A 17,498-nucleotide genomic window follows, 5' to 3' on the forward strand; every position below is an offset into this window, starting at 1 on the left:
ACTTAGAGACTCCACACCCAGGTGGATGTCCCTTCCTTAATCTCCCACCCCAGGGTTAACAACCAGTCCTCACAGATGTCCACTGTGGCCCCACTCTCCCTTGGCATCCACTCCTCTTGTTCTGTCTTCCTGGCTCCATTTCTGCCTCTATCTGTTTCTCTTTCTTTCTCCCTCTCTCTCTCTCTCTGTTTTCTCTTTTTATCTTTGCCTGTTTCTGTCTCGATTCTTCCTCCATGTCTTTCTCCCTGTCTCTCTCCCATCTCTCTTTCTCTGTCTTTGGATGCCTGTCTCTCTCCGGCTTCCCACCACTTGGCTCTCCTCTCTGCCTCTCCGTCATCCCCCTCTCCTGTCCCATCTCTCCTGCAGCATCCGCCCCAACATCTTTGTGGGCCGAGCGGAAGGCACCACGCAGTACAGCAAATGGTACTTTGAGGTGATGGTGGACGAGGTGACTCCATTTCTGACAGCTCAGGCCACCCACTTGCGGGTGGGCTGGGCCCTCACCGAGGGCTACACCCCCTACCCTGGGGCCGGCGAGGGCTGGGGCGGCAACGGGGTCGGCGATGACCTCTATTCCTACGGCTTTGATGGACTGCATCTCTGGACAGGTACCTGACCCCTTCCAGGGGACCCTCACCCCTGACCATTGACCCCAGCATTTCTAAGTCTCTGACCATACACCTTGGGGTTCTCAGGATCCTGACTCCCTGAAAAGGTCAACTTTTGACCTTTTAGTCCTCATTTCCCAAGACCCTAACCCCAGAGCTTCTAGATTCCCGGCTCTGACTTGTATCCTCGTTATCTACAGAACTCTGATCCCAGAGTAGGTGTGACCTCTGACCCTAGATATCCCAGAAGATCATGCAGATTACTGTGATCTCTGATCTTTGACTTCTAACCCCAGGAGAATTTATTTATTTATTTATTTTGTTTGTTTGTTTGTTTGTTTGTTTTGAAATGGAGTCTCACTCTGTCTCCTAGGCTGGAGTGCAGTAGCATGATCTCAGCTCACTGCAACCTCTGCCTCTTGGGTTCAAGTGATTCTCCTGCCTCAGCCTCCTGAGTAGCTGGGATTACAGGCATGCGCCACCATGCCCGGCTCATTTTTGTATTTTTAGTAGAGACAGGGTTTCACCACATTGGCCAGGCTGGTCTCCTGACCTCAAGTGATCCATCCGCCTTGGCCTTCCAAAGTGCTGGGATTACAGGTGTGAGCCACTGCATCCGGCCCCCAGGAGGATTTAATCTCTGGCCCCACAGCTCAGAATCCTAACTTCAGGGGAACCCTGACCTCTGCCCTTCATTTCAGAGCTACGGGAGCATCCAAGGGAGCACTTTCCATTAGGGTTTCCAGGATGCAATCCCCACAGGAGCCTCTAATATCTGTCCCTTTTCTCTTGGTATCATTGGTTCTGTGGGACCTGTGACGTCTGACCCATCTCTGGTGACTGATGCAGGACACGTGGCACGCCCGGTGACTTCCCCAGGGCAGCACCTCTTGGCCCCTGAAGATGTGATCAGCTGCTGCCTGGACCTCAGTGTGCCGTCCATCTCCTTCCGCATCAACGGCTGCCCCGTGCAGGGTGTCTTTGAGTCCTTCAACCTGGACGGGCTCTTCTTCCCTGTTGTCAGCTTCTCGGCTGGTGTCAGGTGAGAACTTGCCCCCACCCCACGGCCAGTCCTCAGACCTAGGACTGACCTGAGACAGCTTCCCCAGTCACTCCATGGCCCCCCAGGAGGCCAGGACACTGCAGCCTACCATCAAGACTGACTGGTGTCCAGAACCCTTACTCGAAGATCCCAGGGACCTCCACGTGACCCCAGACTCTTTCCAATGACCTCAGATTCTCCCTAACCCCACGTCCTTCCAGTAACCTCTGAGATAATGGTCTCAGACCCTCCTAGTGGTCTCTCAACAACCCAAGGTTCTTCCGGTGACCTCCCAATGACCTCAGACTTTCCCAGTGACTCCAGAATCTGATGATGACTCCAGACCTTCCTTGACTCCCCAGTGGCCTCAGACTCTCCCAATGACTCCAGAATCTGATAATGATCTAATGACTCCAGACCCTCTTTAACCCCCTAATGACTTCAGACTCTTCCAATGACACCATACTCTCTCAATAATCTCTTAATAATGCCAGCATCTCCCGATGACCTTTCAATAGACCCAGACTTGCCCAGTGACCCTGCTCCCGAATAACCCCAGTTATTCCAAAGACCCCCCCAATGATCCAGTCCTTTCCCAATCACCCCAAGCTCTCCGAATGTCCATTCAGTGGTGTTTATGTTTATTTCATAATTGTAACAGATGCTCAGTGACTTCTCAAATGACCTTCTTATTGGTCTCCCCAAACTTCCAATGTCCCCGAATGCTCTGTTGACCTGGGGTCTCCTCTGAAGGACTGTTCCATGACCTTGCAGTCATCTGAACTCTTCTAGATTAACCAGAGACCCTCCCGCTCTCAACTCCCTGGCTCTTAATTCCCTTATGATATTCCTTTGACTCTAGACTTTCTTTTATGACTTCTAAATGACCTCCAGGACACGATGACTGCCCGGTGACCTTTGGTCTCCCCAGAACTTTCCATTGATCCCAGGACTGCTTCCATGTCCCCCACTGACCACAGACTGTCCCCCATAACCTCCCCTCAATGATCCCCATTGTCCTTCCCCAGGGTGCGGTTCCTCCTTGGTGGCCGCCATGGTGAATTCAAGTTCCTGCCCCCACCTGGCTATGCTCCATGCCATGAGGCTGTGCTCCCTCGAGAGCGACTCCATCTTGAACCCATCAAGGAGTATCGACGGGAGGGGCCCCGGGGGCCTCACCTGGTGGGCCCCAGTCGCTGCCTCTCACACACCGACTTCGTGCCCTGCCCTGTGGACACTGTCCAGGTACTGCCTGCCCTGCAAAGGTTTTCTGGTGAGGCAGGGTCTCTTAGGAGTCAGAGAGGGGGCAGGGTGCCATCGTTCATGCTGTAATCCCAGCACTTTGGATGGCCAGGCGTGGTGGCTCACGCCTGTAAGCCCAGCAATTTGGGAGGCCGAGGCAGGTGGATCACCTGAGGTCAGGAGTTCAAGACCAGCCTGGCCAACACGGTGAAAGTGAAACCCTGTCTCTACTAAAAATACAAAAATTAGCTGGGTGTGGTGGCGGGCGCCTATAATCCCAGCTACTCGGGAGACTGAGGCAGGAGAATCGCTTGAACCCGGGAGGTGGAGGTTGCAGTGAGCTGAGGTCACGCCATTGTACTCCAGCCTAAGCAACAAGAGTGAAACTCCATGTCAAAACAAAACAAAACAAAAAACAAAAATTAGCATGGTAGCAGGTGCCTGTAATCCCAGCTACTCAGGAGGCTGAGGCAGGAGAATTGCTTGAACCTGGGAGGCAGAGGTTGCAATGAGCCAAGATCGTGCCACTACACTCCAGCCTGGGCAACAGAGTGAGACTTCATCTCAAAACAAACAAACAAACAAACAAAAACAACCAACATTTTGGGAAGCCGAAGTGGGGGCCTCGCGCTTGAGCCCAAAAGTTCGAGATTAGTATGGGTAACATAGTGATACCCCATCTTTATAAAAAAAAAATTTTTAATATTTACAAATTTAGACAATTTTTTAAAAGGAGTGAGAGAGGTGGGGAGCTGCCCTAGAAGCTGGGAACCTCGTTGTTTAACAGATGGAGAAACTGAGCACAGAGAGGCAAAGGATTCTGTCGGAGCAGAATCGCAGTCTCAGGGAGTCCTCACCACTGCCCCACAAAGAAAGGGTGGCTCACACCTGCGATCCTAGAACTCTGAGAGGCCGAGGCAGGATTGCTTGAGTCCACGAGTTTGAGACCAGCCTAGGCAACATAGCAAGACCCCATCTCTACTAAAAATTAAAAGTTAGCTGAGGTGATGGTCCACGACTGTAGTCCCAGCTACTTGGGAGGCTGAGATGGGAGGGTCACTTGAGCCCAGGGATTCGAGGCTGCAGTGAGCTATGATTGTACCACTGCACTCCAGCCTGGGTGACAGAGCAAAACCCTGAAAAAAAAAAAAAAAAAAGAAAGGGAGAGAGAGAGAGAAAGAAAGAAAAAGGCTGGGTGTGGTGGCTCATGCCTGTAATCTCAGCACTTTGGGAGGCTGAGGCGGGCAGATCACCTAAAGTCAGGAATTCAAGACCAGCCTGGCCAACACAGTGAAACCCCATCTCTACTGAAAATACAAAAATGAGCCAGGCATGGTGGCAGGCACCTGTAATCCCAGCTACTCAGGAGGCTGAGGCAGGAGAATCACTTGAACCCGGGAGGTGGAGGTTGCAGTGAGCCGAGATCGCACCACTGCACTCCAGCCTGGGCAACAGAGCAAGACTCCATCTCAAAAGAAGAAAGAAAGAAAGGACTGTTTTTGCCTTCCCTCCAAGCATGTCCCTATAGGAGGGAATATAGGTTAGGTTTAAAAGCCTGACAGCAAAGGTTTGGTTTTCAGTCACGTGATCTTGGGCATGTGACCTCCCCTCCCTGAGCCTCAGTTTCTTCCTCCGTGAGGAAAAGGGGATAACACCCTGATATCTGATAGCATTGTTCATTGTTGTGAAGGTAAGATGAATGGATATAGGCAAGATGCTTAGTCCAGTCCTGATTAAACAGTAAGCACTCAAGACAGTCACTCATTATTAGTAGCAGTGATATCTTCTGCGGGGGTGACTTCATCATCCCCCTGTCCCCAGACCAGTGCCCTGGGCCTCACCCTGGATGCCTCTGTCCCCATCCCCCAGCCTGTCAGCCTCGTGGGCTGTCCACTCGGCCTCCCAGACATCCCCCCGACCCCGCTTTCCTCATCCCCATGTCCCGCCCAAGTCCAAACCATCATTGCCTCTTGCCTGCGGAACACCAACACCGCTACTGTCTACTAGGCTCTTACCCTCCGCCAGGCATCGATATTAACTATGTAACATTTAGTAATTTACATTAATGATCTCACTGAGTCCTTATTAGGTATCGCTATGATCCTCACACGGAGAAGGAAGGAGACTCCTCCATTCTTTTCATTCAGCAAACATTTCCTGAGCCTCTCTTCTGGATCTGAGTCTGGTTTTGGGCTGGATAGGGCTGGGGACTTGGTGGAGACCAGGGCAGCCCCAGGCCCTGTCCTCATGGAGCTCCCAGTCCACGGGGGAGACAGACCCATCCCAGATAATTCCTTAATTCTCTCTCTCTCTCTCTTTTTTTTTTTTTTTTTTTTTTTTTGGAGACAGAGTCTTGCTCTGTTGCCCAGGCTGAAGTGCAGTGGCACAATCTTGGCTCACTGCAACCTCTGCCTCCAGAGTTCAAGCGATTCTCCTGCCTTAGCCTCCCAAGTAACTGGGACTACAGGTGCGCACCACCACATCTGGCTAATTTTTTGTATTTTTAGAAGAGAAGGTGTTTCACCATGTTGCCTAGGCTGGTCTTGAACTCCTGACCTCAGGCGATCTGCCCCCCCCCCCCCACGCTTAGCCTCCCAAAGTGCTGGGATTACAGATGTGAGCCACTACGGCTGGCCCTGGATAATTCCTTAATTCTGAGAATGCTAAGCCCTCACCCATCTGAGTGTCAACCCTGGAGTCAAGGCGAGGGATGGGGAGCAGGGCTGCTGGATGGTGGGAAAGGGGGTGCTGGAGGAGCCTCCCAGGGCTCACAGGTGTCCTTGGGAAGAGGGGTCATGATGGAGGAGGGTAGAGGGACCTTGGGGTCTCAAGAACGTCCCTCTGCCTCTAGATTGTCCTGCCGCCCCATCTGGAGCGCATTCGGGAGAAGCTGGCGGAGAACATCCACGAGCTCTGGGCGCTAACCCGCATCGAGCAGGGCTGGACCTACGGCCCGGTGAGGGGCTGCCTGCAGCCTGCGGGAGGCCGGCTAGACTTGCGGTGCCAGGAGGGAGAGCGGCTCACCGGCGGAGAGGAGGGAGGGACCACAAGGCACCAGGGGGTCCTTGGACTGAGGGTGGCAGAACTAGGGTTGGAGGTCAGGGGTCACAGTCTGGGCATGTGGGGAGTGGGGAGGAAAGGGGAGCACATGGAGTTGACCCTGGGTTTTCTCCAGGTTCGGGATGACAACAAGAGGCTGCACCCGTGTCTTGTGGACTTCCACAGCCTTCCAGAGCCTGAGAGGAACTACAACCTGCAGATGTCTGGGGAGACGCTCAAGTGAGGGCCCAGGGGAGCCGGGGGTTGGGGCTGGCTGCTGGTGCGGTGGGGGAGGGAGGCATGGAGAGACAGGGCAGGAGGTAGAGACTGAGAGAGAGAAGGATGGAGGGGACAGGGATTGTGAGACAGAAACAAACGGGGAGTGGCCGGGCACGGTGGCTCACACCTGTAATCCTAGCACTTTGGGAGGCCGAGACGGGTGGATCACTTGAGGTCAGCAGTTCAAGACCAGTCTGGCCAACAAGGCAAAACCCCGTCTCTACTAAAAATACAAAACTTAGCCGGGCGTGGTGGTGCACCCCTGTAATCCCAGCTCCTCAGGAGGCTGAGGCAGGAGAATCATTTGAACCTGGGAGGCAGAGGTTGCAGCGAGCCGAGATCACGCTACTGCACTCCAGCCTGGGCGACAGAGCAAGACGCCATTTCAGAAAAAAAAAAAAAAAAAAAGAAGCAAACGGGGAGCAAGAAAGGGACAGAGGCAGAAAGAGAGAGAAAGAAAAGGTGGGGATGGAAAGAGAGAGAGATGCAGAAAGAGACAGGGAGACAGGAGAAAGTGGCAGACAGGAAAAGACAGACATAGTTAGTTATACAGACAAGGCGCAGGGAAAGACAGAAGTCACGAAGCCTGAGGCCAGGATCAAGAGAGACAGGGCCAGAGCGCCCCAGGCACTGAAGCAGCAGAGGTAGAGGGAGCTGGAGACCCTGAGGCCGTGGGAGGAGACGGGGCAGGGAGCTCTGAGGGGTGTGACCTGTCGCCTCCACTCCCCCAACCCCAGGACTCTGCTGGCTCTGGGCTGCCACGTGGGCATGGCGGATGAGAAGGCGGAGGACAACCTGAAGAAGACAAAACTCCCCAAGACGTGAGTGTGGGCAGCCAGGTCCTGTCTGGGGATGGACTGGGGGCTGGGGATGCTGTGCTAAGGGCTAGGGAGGTCGAGGGGTCTTGTGGGGAGGCTGAGGTTAGAGAGGAAGGAGACTTGGGTTAGGGTGAAGGTCATAGGGTCAGGGCTCTGGGGTCAGAGGTGAATGTCCAGGATTGAGGAGTTGGGAGTTTCAGAGAGAGAGAGAGAGAGGGTATGAGTCCAGGATCCAGGCTCAGGGTCTGCCTAGAGTCAGGGAAAATGAGAGCAGAGGTCACATGTCCACGTAAGGGGTAAGGGGCCAATGGTAAGAGGTGAGAATCTGGAGGTTGTTGGAGTTGTATAAGTAAGGGATCCTGAAATTATAGGTGAGCAGTTACACGTCCTGAGTTCAGAGGTCAAGGACTCCAGACCCAGGAGTTTGGGGGGGATGAGGACTGGGATCAGAGTAAGAAACCTCAGAGTGGGCTGGGTGAGGTGGCTCACACCTGTAATCCCAGCACTTTGGGAGGTTGAGGCAGGAAGATCACTTGAGCCCAGTTCAAGACCAGCCTGGGCAACATGGTGAGACCCCTCTACAAAAAATTTAAAAATTAGCAGGACATGGTGGTGGGACATGCCTGTAGTTCCAGCAACTTGGGAGGTTGAGATGGGAGAATTGCTTGAGCCCAGGAGTTTGAGGCTGCAGTGAGCCATGATTGCACCACCGCACTCCAGCCTGGGTGACAGAACGAGAAAACAACCTCAAAAAAACAAAAAGAGCCAGGCTCAGTCGCTCATGCCTGTAATCCCAGCACTTTGGGAGGCCGAGGCGGGCGGATCACCTGAGGTCGGGAATTCGAGACCAGCCTGACCAACATGGTGAAACCCACCCTCTACCAAAAATACAAAATTAGCCGGGTGTGGTGGCACATGCCTGTAATCCCTGCTACTCCGGAGGCTGAGGCAGGAGAATCACTTGAACCCAGGAGGTGGAGGTTGCAGTGAGCCGAGATCGTGCCATTGCACTCCAGCCTGGGCAACAAGAGTGAAACTCCGTATCCAAAAAAAAAAAAAAAAGAGAGAAAAACCTCAAAGTTAGTGGTGAGAGGTCTGAGAGAGTTCCGGGGTTAGAGATAGGGGTCCCAAAGTCAAGACAAAGGGGGCTAGAGGTCATTGATGTCAAAGCCCTTGCTAGGGTCCCAGGATCCTAGGGTCAGAAGCCAGGGATCTCAAAACTTATTCTAAAATTTCATAGAACTGCAACATTATATCAAAGGTCAGAAACGCCGAAGCTGGGACAAGGGTCAGCAGTTAGGGATCCCATATAGTGCAGAGCCCGGAAGTGGAGGTGAGGGCCTTGTCCCACGGAGCCCTACCATGCCCGCAGGTATATGATGAGCAATGGGTACAAGCCGGCTCCGCTGGACCTGAGCCATGTGCGGCTGACACCGGCGCAGACGACACTGGTGGACCGTCTGGCAGAAAATGGGCACAACGTGTGGGCCCGAGACCGCGTGGGCCAGGGCTGGAGCTACAGCGCAGTGCAGGACATCCCAGCGCGCCGAAACCCTCGGCTGGTGCCCTACCGCCTGCTGGACGAAGCCACCAAGCGCAGCAACCGGGACAGCCTCTGCCAGGCCGTGCGCACCCTCCTGGGCTACGGCTACAACATCGAGCCTCCTGACCAGGAGCCCAGTGAGTGCTCACCCCTGGCCCTGGCCCTGACTCCTACCCCAACTCTGACCCCAGCCCCGATCCCTGATCTCTGACCTGACTCAGCCCCCAAATGGGCTATATCTTTTTTTTTTTTTTTTTTTTTTTTTTTTGAGACGGAGTCTCGCTGTCCCCAGGCTGGAGTGCAATGGCGCGATCTCTGCTCACTGCAAGCTCCACCTCCTGGGTTCACGCCATTCTCCTGCCTCAGCCTTCCGAGTAGCTGGGATTACCAGCGGGTGCCACCATGCCTGGCTAATTTTTTGTATTTTTAGTAGAGACAGGATTTCACCGTTTTAGCCAGGATGGTCTCGATCTCCTGACCTCGTGATCCACCTGCCTCGGACTCCCAAAGTGCTGGGATTACAGGTGTGAGCCACTGCACCTGGCCCAAATGGGCTATATCTATCACATCGAGCAGACTGACCAGGAGGTCAGAAAGGACTGACCCCTCCCCGAAACTCTGACCCTTACCCCAGTTCCAACTCGGAACCTGATGGAACCACTTCCCTTTACCTGACTCCAGCCCTGCCTGGGCTATGACTGCAAACCAGAGCCGTCAGCCTAGGAACCCAATGAGTGCCAACCCCACCTTTGACTCTGATTCCTGACCTCTAGCTTTGATCCCTAATCACTAATCTCTGAACTGTAGCTACCACATGAAGGCACCCAACCAAGGGCTTAGAGAGCCTGGTCACCCCTACCCCTAACCTGACTCCTGACCTATCACTGGCTTCCAATCCCAGCCTTGACCCCAAACCCTGGCCATGGTCCCCAACCTTCAGTTTCTCAACTCTTGGCCCCAACCTGAATTTCCATCCCTTCCATAATCCTGGCTCTGACCCTCCAATCCTGGTCTCAGCCCTTGATTCTAATCAACCCTAATCTTGACCCTTAACCCCAGACCATAACTCTGACCAGTTCACTGAGCTGGCTTTTTCCTTCTGTGTCTCTGCCAGTATCCCTGTTTTCTGAGAATTCTGACTGCTACAGAGATGGGGGTCTCTCTCAACAGGTCCCTGCCTCTCTCTGACTTTTCTGAGGTTCCCCAATTCTCCTCTAACTCCAAGAAATTGACCCTCTTCCAACAGTTCCCCAAAGCCCTTACTGTCCCCCAAAGCCTGTCTTCTACCAACTTCTCGATGTCTTGGGATCCACTTCTTCCCTAGCCTGTCTGACTCTGCCTGGCCTCATTTATAGGTCAGGTGGAGAACCAGTCTCGCTGTGACCGGGTGCGCATCTTCCGGGCAGAGAAATCCTATACAGTGCAGAGCGGCCGCTGGTACTTCGAGTTTGAAGCAGTCACCACAGGCGAGATGCGAGTGGGCTGGGCGAGGCCCGAGCTGAGGCCTGATGTAGAGCTGGGAGCTGACGAGCTGGCCTATGTCTTCAATGGGCACCGCGTGGGTACCTCCCTGGGCACCATTCTGCCAGGTCCTGTGGTCTCTCCCACAGCTTGTCTACTCTGGCCCTGCCTCTGTCTGTGCCTCACTCTGTCCCCACTTCATGCATCTACTGTACCGCTCATCCACCCATCTATCCATCCATTCAACCAATGATTCATCCATCCATCCATCCATTGATCTATCAGACATCCATCTATCCAACCAACAATTCATCCACCCATCCATCCATCCATCATCCATCCATCCATCCAGCTAACCAACCATCCATTCATCCAGCCAACATAGGGAGACCCCATCTCTACAAAAAATAAAAAAATTAGCCAGGCAAGGTAGCATGCACATATAGTCCCATCATCCATCCATCCATCCATCCATCCGTCATCTATCCATCTGACCAGCCAACCATGCATCCATCCATGCATTCAACCATCCATCCATCATCCATTCATCCCTCATCCATCCAACCAACCATCCATCCATTCTTCCAGCCAACTGTCCATCCATCCATCCAATAACCATCTGCCCATCCAACAACCATTTATACAACCATCCTTCCCTTCTTCCCTCTATCTGTCATCCATTTATCTATGCTTGCACCTACTTACACTTTGTTCTTTCTCTGTATCAACCCAGGTAAACTCTCAACTTTCCAATCATTCTTCTGTCCAGCCATGTACCCAATTTCTCATCCATCCATCTGTCTCATTAGCCACTCATCTATTTTGTGCATGTATATAAGCATATATGGATCTGTATGGGGACACTGATAGGTTCATTTTTCCTTTCCATCCCTCTACTTACTGCTGCTTCCAGCCCCCCACTACCACTTTGGTGGTCTGCATAATGCTAGCCATGGCAACAGCAGAGAACCCAGGCAGAAGGGATGAGACACAGAGATTAATGGGGAGAAAAATTCCTGTGATCATGGAGGCAAATGTGAGGAAAGATGGAGACACTGTGGGGTGACCCCTCTTCCATACCACCTGCCCTGAACCTGACACTTCGAATGTCTGTCTTCATATATCTCTCCCTCCCTGCTTCCTTATCTCTCCATTTCTCTGTGTGTCTCCCCACACCATGTCTTCTCTGGCCGTCCTCACAGGGCCAGCGCTGGCACTTGGGCAGTGAACCATTTGGGCGCCCCTGGCAGCCGGGCGATGTCGTTGGCTGTATGATCGACCTCACAGAGAACACCATTATCTTCACCCTCAATGGCGAGGTCCTCATGTCTGACTCAGGCTCCGAAACAGCCTTCCGGGAGATTGAGATTGGGGACGGTGAGGGCTGAGACCCCTTCACATGCCCTTTCTTGTTTTCCTCTGTCTCTCCCAACCCTGCACTGCCCTTCTGCCTCCAACTCTCCCATCCCTACCTCCTCCCCTCGGCTCCCCCTGCCCTGCCCACCTGCCCTCACCCCTGCCCATCCATCCCCTCCCACCAGGCTTCCTGCCCGTCTGCAGCTTGGGACCTGGCCAGGTGGGTCATCTGAACCTGGGCCAGGACGTGAGCTCTCTGAGGTTCTTTGCCATCTGTGGCCTCCAGGAAGGCTTCGAGCCATTTGCCATCAACATGCAGCGCCCAGTCACTACCTGGTTCAGCAAAGGCCTGCCCCAGTTTGAGCCAGTGCCCCTTGAACACCCTCACTATGAGGTAAGGACTGAGCCCCCTCAATGCCTTCTCATCTGCCTCCAAAGCTCCTTCCTTCCACAGTGCTCTTCTTTGAGTTTCTCTTTTCCCTCCATGTTAGGACACAAACCACATGGAAGCAAGTGTCAGGGTGATGGGCTCACGGGCTGTATCACTCGGGGTGTAACTTTGGCAAACCACAGCTTCCTGAGGTCCAGGTGCCTCACCTATAAAATAAGGGAAACCCTGCCTGGGCAACAAGCAAAACTCCATCTCTAAAAATAAAAAAAATTAAGTCTAGGCATGGTAGCTCATGCCTGTTATCCCAGCACTTAGGGAGGCTGAGGCAGGAGGATCCCTTGAGCCCAGGAGTTCAAGACCAGCCTTGGCAACATAGGGAGACCCCATCTCTACAAAAAATAAAAAAAAATTAGCAAGGTGTGTAGTATGCACATATAGCCCTAGCTACTCAGGAGGTTGAGACTGGAGGATTGCTTGATTGCAAGAGGTCAAGACTGCAGTGAATTAGCCAGATGTGGTGGCACATGCCTGGAATTCCAGCTACTTAGGGGGCTGAGGCAGGAGACTCGCTTGAACACGGGAGATGGAGGTTGCAGTGAGCCAAGATTGTGCCCTTGCACTCCAGCCTGGGCAAGGAGAGCGAAACTCCATCTCAAAAAAAAAAAAAAAGTTAAAGGCTGCAGTGAGCTGTGTTCACACCACTGCACTCTAGCCTAAGAGACAGAGCAAGACCCTATCTCAAAAAAAAATTTTTTTTTAATAAATAATTTTTAAAACTTAGCTGGGTGCTGTGGCACACACCTGGTGTCCCAGCCACTCGGCAAACTGAGGCAGGAGGATCCTCTGAGCTCAGGAGGTCGAGACTGCAGTAAGCTGATTACACGACTGCACTCCAGCCTGAGTGACAGAGAGGACCCTGTCTCATTGAAAAAAAAAAAAAAAGAGCTGGGCAGGGTGGCTCATGCCTGTAATCCCAGCACTTTGGGAGGCCAAGGCGGGCAGATCACTTGAGCCCAGAAGTTCAAGATGAGCCTGGCCAATATGGCAAAAACCCATCTCTACTAAAAATACTCCCCCAAAATTAACGGCGTGGTGGCGGGTGCCTGTAGTCCCAGCTACTCAAGAGGCTGAGGCAGGAGAATCACTTGAACCCAGGAGGTGGAGGTTGCAGTAAGCTGAGGTTGCACCACTGCACTCCAGCCTGGGTGACAGAGCAAGACCCTATCTTTACAAACAAAACAAAACAAAAGGACTCTGCAAAAGGAGTTTTAAGTATGGGAACATCCAGTTGAGGTCTGAGTTTTGGAAAGGTCCCTATTGGCAGTGGATTGTAGGAGGTGACAGTGGAGTCAGAAGGATCCTAGAGGTGGCTGGGACGGGGCAGTACTGCAGAGTGGATGCAGAGTTCCTGACACCTGCCACTACCAGATGTCCCCAACCCAAGGCACAGCATGCTACACAGCAGTGAGAATGAATACCTGGAAATACACACAGCCATGTGGACGAATCTCAGACATAATGTCGAGTAGAAGAAGCCGGAGACAAGAGAGCACAGGCTGTGGGATTCCATTCACAGAAAGTTCAAGAACAGGCAGAGCGGATCTGTGGTGTGCTCAGTTGGGAAATTGGTTACTACGAAAGAATAACTCAGAGACATTGTTAGTTACTTTGAATGCAAATCACAGGAGGGAGCTCAGTCAGTAGACTATTGCCAAAGAGCAAAGGCTGGTTGGATGCGGTGGCTCACGCCTGTAATCTCAGCACCGTGGGAAGCCAAGGTGGGAGGATCACTTGAGCCTAGGAATTCAAGACCAGCCTGGGCAACATAGCAAAACCCTGTCTCTACACAGAATAAACAAAATTATCTGGGCATGGTGGTATGTGCCTGTGGTCCCAGCCACTTGGGAGGCTGAAGTGGGAGGATTGTTTGAACCCAGGATTTCGGGGCTGCAGTGAGCCGTGGTTGCACCACTGCACTCCAGCCCAGGTGACAGAGCAAGACCTGTCTCTAAGAAAAAAAGAGTGAAGGCAGAAACCAGATTTATAAGACAGAGGGGAGAAAGAGGAGAGAAAAAAGACCCCTAAAGAGTCTGAGAACAGGCTGGGCTCGGTGGCTCATGCCTGTAATCCCAGCAGTTTGGGAGGCCGATGTGGGTGGCTCACCTGAGGTCAGGAGTTCGAGACCAGCCTGGCCAACATGGTGAAACCCCGTCTCTTCTAAAAATAGAAAAATTAGCCAGGCATGGTGCCGGGCGCCTGTAATCCCAGTTACTTGGGAGGCTGAGGCAGGAGAATTGTTTGAACCCAGGAGGCAAAAGTTGCAGTCAGCCAAGATTGCACCATTGCACTCCAGCCTGGGTGACAGCGAGACTCTGTCTCAAAAAAAAAAAAAAAAAAAAAAGATTCTGAGAACAAAGAATCTTGTATGCACAGTTTTAGGGCAAATTCATTGGCTGGCAAGGAGTACCTAGGTTCATCTTGGCAACTGGTCCTTGGAGAGGTCAACGTGAGGAGGGGCATGAAAGAGAACAACTTTCATTGTTTACCGAGTCTCTAGGAGACTTTTGAGAGTCCATTGTTTTTGGTTTTTGTTTTTTGAGACAGGGTCTCACTCTGTCACCCAGGCTGGAGTCCAGTGGCAAGATCTCAGCTCCCCACAACCTCTGCCTCCCGAGTTCAAGCGATTCTTTTGCCTCAGTCTCCTTAGTAGCTGGAATTACAGGCATGTGCCACCACGCCTGGCTAATTTTTTTGTATTTTTAGTACAGATGAGGTTTCACCATGTTGGCCAGGCTGGTCTCAAACTCCTGACCTCAGGTGATCAGCCCGCCTCAGCCTCCCAAAGTGCTGGGATTACAGGCATGAGCCACTGCGCCCGGTCGCTATTTGTGGAATTGTAACTGAACACAGGTTCAGTTGCTCATCAGTTACAGAGTCCAATTAACAAGAGCGAGGTCTGGTAGAAAGAAAATGACTTTATTCATCAAAACTAGTCATGGAGAAGTGACCGGATTCCCATCCGAAGCAACCACTTCAAATCTAGGGGGGAAAGCAAGGGTTTAAAAAGGGGAAACTTGGCTGGGGGTGGTGGCTCACGCCTGTAATCCTAGCACTTTGGGAGACTGAGGCAGGCGGATCACATGAACTCAGGAGGTCGAGACCAGCCTGGGCAACATGGTGAAACCCCGTCTCTACCAAAAATACAAAAATTAGCCAGGCGTGTTGGCTCATGCTTGAACCCAGGAGGCAGAGGTTGCAGTGAGCCAAGATCACACCATTGCACTCCAGCCTGGGTGACAGAGCAAGACTCTTGTCTATAAAAAAAAAAAAAAGAAGTCTGAGAACAAAGAATCTTGTATGCACAGTTTTTGGGGCAAATTTTCAGGAGACTGAGACACAAGAATCATTTGAACCCTGTAGGCAGAGGCTGCAGTGAGCCGAGATCCTGCTACTGCACTCCAGCCTGGGCCACAGAGCAAGACTGTGTCTCAAAAAAAAAAAAAAAAAAAAGCATTAAAGTTGAGCTGCCTGGTTACTGGTTACAGAATGACAGAGTAGATGGTTAGATGGATGTAGGGAGGTTTTGGAAGTTACCCCAAGTGATTCCAGTGTGTGTCCGGGGCTGCTAGTGTACACGACGCCCAGAGAAATGTTGCAGAGGGCTGCAAGCACCCCAGGGCCCAGCGGTGTACCCGGCCGGGAGCTTCATCCCCCTGCAGGAGGAGGGGGCCCTTGACTAATTCCCATGCAGGTGCACTATGGCCTAATGGTGGCTCCGTGTGTGACCAGGTGTTGGACCAACGGCCTGGCCTAGCCCGCCTGCCCAGCCCAGTACTCCATTCCCTGCCACCTCAGGTATCCCGAGTGGACGGCACTGTGGACACGCCCCCCTGCCTGCGCCTGACCCACCGCACCTGGGGCTCCCAGAACAGCCTGGTGGAGATGCTCTTCCTGCGGCTGAGCCTCCCAGTCCAGTTCCACCAGCACTTCCGCTGCACTGCAGGGGCCACCCCGCTGGCACCTCCTGGCCTGCAGCCCCCCGCCGAGGACGAGGCCCGGGCGGCGGAACCCGACCCTGACTACGAAAACCTGCGCCGCTCAGCTGGGGGCTGGGGCGAGGCAGAGAACGGCAAAGAAGGGACTGCGAAGGAGGGCGCCCCCGGGGGCACCCCGCAGGCGGGGGGAGAGGCGCAGCCGGCCAGGGCGGAGAATGAGAAGGACGCCACCACCGAGAAGAACAAGAAGAGAGGGTGAGTCGGGGGGGCCCAGAGTGGGGATTGGGGGCTGCCTTGGGACCCCCAAGTAGGCAACCACAGTAACCTGAGAAACCCCCATTGTACCCCAAAGTAGACCCATATATGCTAAGTGGAGTAAGAATACCAAGAGATCCTATCATGTCTCCAATGAACCCCATTATTTTCCTGGGATGCCCTAATGTCCCCAAGAATATATAATTGGGTACCCTAGTATCTATATGGAGAACTCTATTATCCTTGAGTACCTGGAGGGCCCCAACGGGCTTCGCCCAATGGGCCTTATCATCCGTGGACACTGAAAGGGACTTCAGTATCTTCCTAGGAGAGTTTACTGCACAGTAAGGTATCCCAGTGAATACCCAGTGCTCTTCTAAACGGGGATCCTTTCTGTGTCACAAATGTACCCCCTGAAATCTAACTTAAAGGGAGATTCTGAGAAGGTACTAAATCTGCTTTTTCCCTACAATGGCAATGGTTTCCTTTTTTTCTCTCTATCTTTTTTTTTTTGAGGAGGAATCTCTGTCGCCAGGCTGGAATGCAATGGCGCAATCTCAGCTCACTGCAACCTCCACCTCCCAGGTTCAAGTGATTCTTCTGCCTCAGCCTCCTGAGTAGCTGGGATTACAGGCACGTGCCACCATGCCCGGCTAATTTTTGTATTTTTAGTAGAGACGGGGTTTTGCCATGTTGGCCAGGCTGGTCTCAAACTCCTGACCTCAGGTGATCCACCCACCTCAGCCTCCTAAAGTGCTGGGATTATAGGCATGAGCTACCACGCCCGGCTCCTTTTTTTTTTTTTTTTTTTTTTTGAGATGGAGTCTTGCTCTGTTGCCCGGGCTGGAGTGCAATGGCACGATCTTGGCTCTCTGCAATCTCCGCCTCCCGGGTTCAAGCAATTCTCCTGCCTCAGCCTCTTGAGTATCTGGGACTACAGGTGTGTGCCACCACACCCGGCTAATTTTTGTATTTTTGGTAGAGACAGGGTTTCACCATGTTGGCCAGGCTGGTCTTGAACTCCTGACCTCAGGTGATCCGTACGATGGCAGAGGTTTTCAATGGGATTGAAAACCCATTGTGTCTCTTGGTGGATGTTTGGAAATGATGGAGTCTTTGTGGTCATTACAGTTTGGGAGGGGCTGCTGCTGCTGGGCGGGGGCCCCAGGGTTCCGCCTGCCTTGCAGTGTACAAAACAGTGCCGCACAATGAAGAATTGTCCTTTTCCAAGTGCATTTAGCACCTATATGAGAAATGCATGTGGGAAATGCTGACTTAGGGGGACCCCCATATACCCCAGTGGGGACCTCCATATTCCCAGAAGGCGCCTTTAATTTGGGTAACTCAGCATCCACAAGCGCAGAGCATAGCACTTCTAGAATGGATTAGGCTGGGGTAGGTGGGAATCCAGCCCTCTAGAGGCAAGACCTGGGGTATTAGAAGCAGGGTGTATCCAAGCTGGATGTGGG

At 52.7% G+C, this 17,498-nt stretch overlaps 1 protein-coding gene across 2 annotated transcripts in view; it reads left to right on the forward strand.

Moving 5' to 3' along the window:
• RYR1 (ryanodine receptor 1) overlaps window positions 1-17,498 on the forward strand; it is a 157,842-nt gene that overhangs the window by 24,055 nt on the left and 116,289 nt on the right. For both annotated transcript variants that reach the window (XM_034945507.3, XM_034945508.3), the window contains exons 18-28: window positions 367-608; window positions 1,458-1,650; window positions 2,679-2,895; window positions 5,744-5,848; window positions 6,068-6,171; window positions 6,948-7,031; window positions 8,401-8,708; window positions 9,927-10,129; window positions 11,235-11,409; window positions 11,574-11,782; window positions 15,635-16,029. In XM_034945507.3, coding sequence (XP_034801398.1) covers window positions 367-608; window positions 1,458-1,650; window positions 2,679-2,895; window positions 5,744-5,848; window positions 6,068-6,171; window positions 6,948-7,031; window positions 8,401-8,708; window positions 9,927-10,129; window positions 11,235-11,409; window positions 11,574-11,782; window positions 15,635-16,029 — 2,235 coding nt within the window. The remainder of the gene's footprint in view (window positions 1-366; window positions 609-1,457; window positions 1,651-2,678; window positions 2,896-5,743; window positions 5,849-6,067; window positions 6,172-6,947; window positions 7,032-8,400; window positions 8,709-9,926; window positions 10,130-11,234; window positions 11,410-11,573; window positions 11,783-15,634; window positions 16,030-17,498) is intronic.

Source organism: Pan paniscus, chromosome 20 (genome assembly GCF_029289425.2).
Source record: "Pan paniscus chromosome 20, NHGRI_mPanPan1-v2.0_pri, whole genome shotgun sequence".
Taxonomy (NCBI): Eukaryota; Metazoa; Chordata; class Mammalia; order Primates; family Hominidae; genus Pan; species Pan paniscus.